Raw genomic sequence first — 803 nt, 5'->3', positions numbered from 1 at the left:
TAAAAAGACCAAGATGAGAAAACAGGATTGCTGCAGGCTCTCTTGTTTCTTGGAGGGCTGTCAAAGTTGACACATGAGGGCATGTTAAAAATGCACCAGCTCCTGCTCATCCCTTCTCCCTCTCCTTCCCAGTGGCTGCTGCTGACGATGTGTGGCTAGGAACCGCGACAGATCTGCTGCGTCTGGGACACCCCGGGGGGCCAGGGCCACTCCAAGTGCCTCCCCTGGGATCTGTGGACACAGGATACTCTTCCCCCCTTGCTCTATCCCACGCTGAGCCACCAGCCCTGCCTCCCCGCGAGCCTCACACCACCCTCTCCGGTGGAGCAGGGGTCAGGGCAGGCAGGGGGTGCCCTTCTTTTTCTTCTTTCCACTGCTCCCCTCCTCTCTGCCCAGCCCAGAACGGGAGGAGGGCAAGCAGCACGGGTACCTGTGTGTTCCTGCGCCCAGCTGGGCAGGAGTCAAGGAGCAGGCGGGGGGCTGGCTACAGAGCAGGGAGAGGCAGGAGCTGCAGGGGGAAGAGAGGGGGGACTCGCATCGCTTGCTCTAGTGCTGTCCCATCCCCGCTGGCACGCGTTGCCTGTCTCCACACACGCCTTGCCTTGCTCAGGCAGAGGCTGTGGGTTCCCCAGGAGCTCCCCTTCTTCTGGGAGAAGGAAGAGCCAGGACTCTTCTTCTTGAAGCCCTTGCACTGCACTCATCACCACGAAGCACGACCAAAGCATGGAGCCCACCAGCTCTTCCTGCGTGGCCTTCAGCACATCCTCCCACCTCCCTGCCCCTGCCTGTGCCCCACCGCTGGG

At 61.9% G+C, this 803-nt stretch overlaps 1 protein-coding gene across 1 annotated transcript in view; it reads left to right on the top strand.

Annotated features, from left to right (window-relative positions):
* LOC104464382 (calpain-1 catalytic subunit-like) overlaps positions 1-159 on the top strand; it is a gene marked incomplete at its 5' end in the record, with an annotated part of 5526 nt that extends 5367 nt beyond the window's left edge. The window contains 1 exon segment of the mRNA XM_010077069.1: positions 133-159. Within this exon segment, the coding sequence (XP_010075371.1) occupies positions 133-159 (27 nt within the window).
* Positions 160-803: the final 644 nt, after the last annotated feature.

The sequence above is a fragment of the Pterocles gutturalis genome, unplaced genomic scaffold (assembly GCF_000699245.1).
Source record: "Pterocles gutturalis isolate BGI_N339 unplaced genomic scaffold, ASM69924v1 scaffold19358, whole genome shotgun sequence".
Classification (NCBI taxonomy): Eukaryota; Metazoa; Chordata; class Aves; order Pterocliformes; family Pteroclidae; genus Pterocles; species Pterocles gutturalis.
Note: the sequence above shows the minus strand (reverse complement) of the source record. Positions and strands in the feature narration are given on the sequence as shown.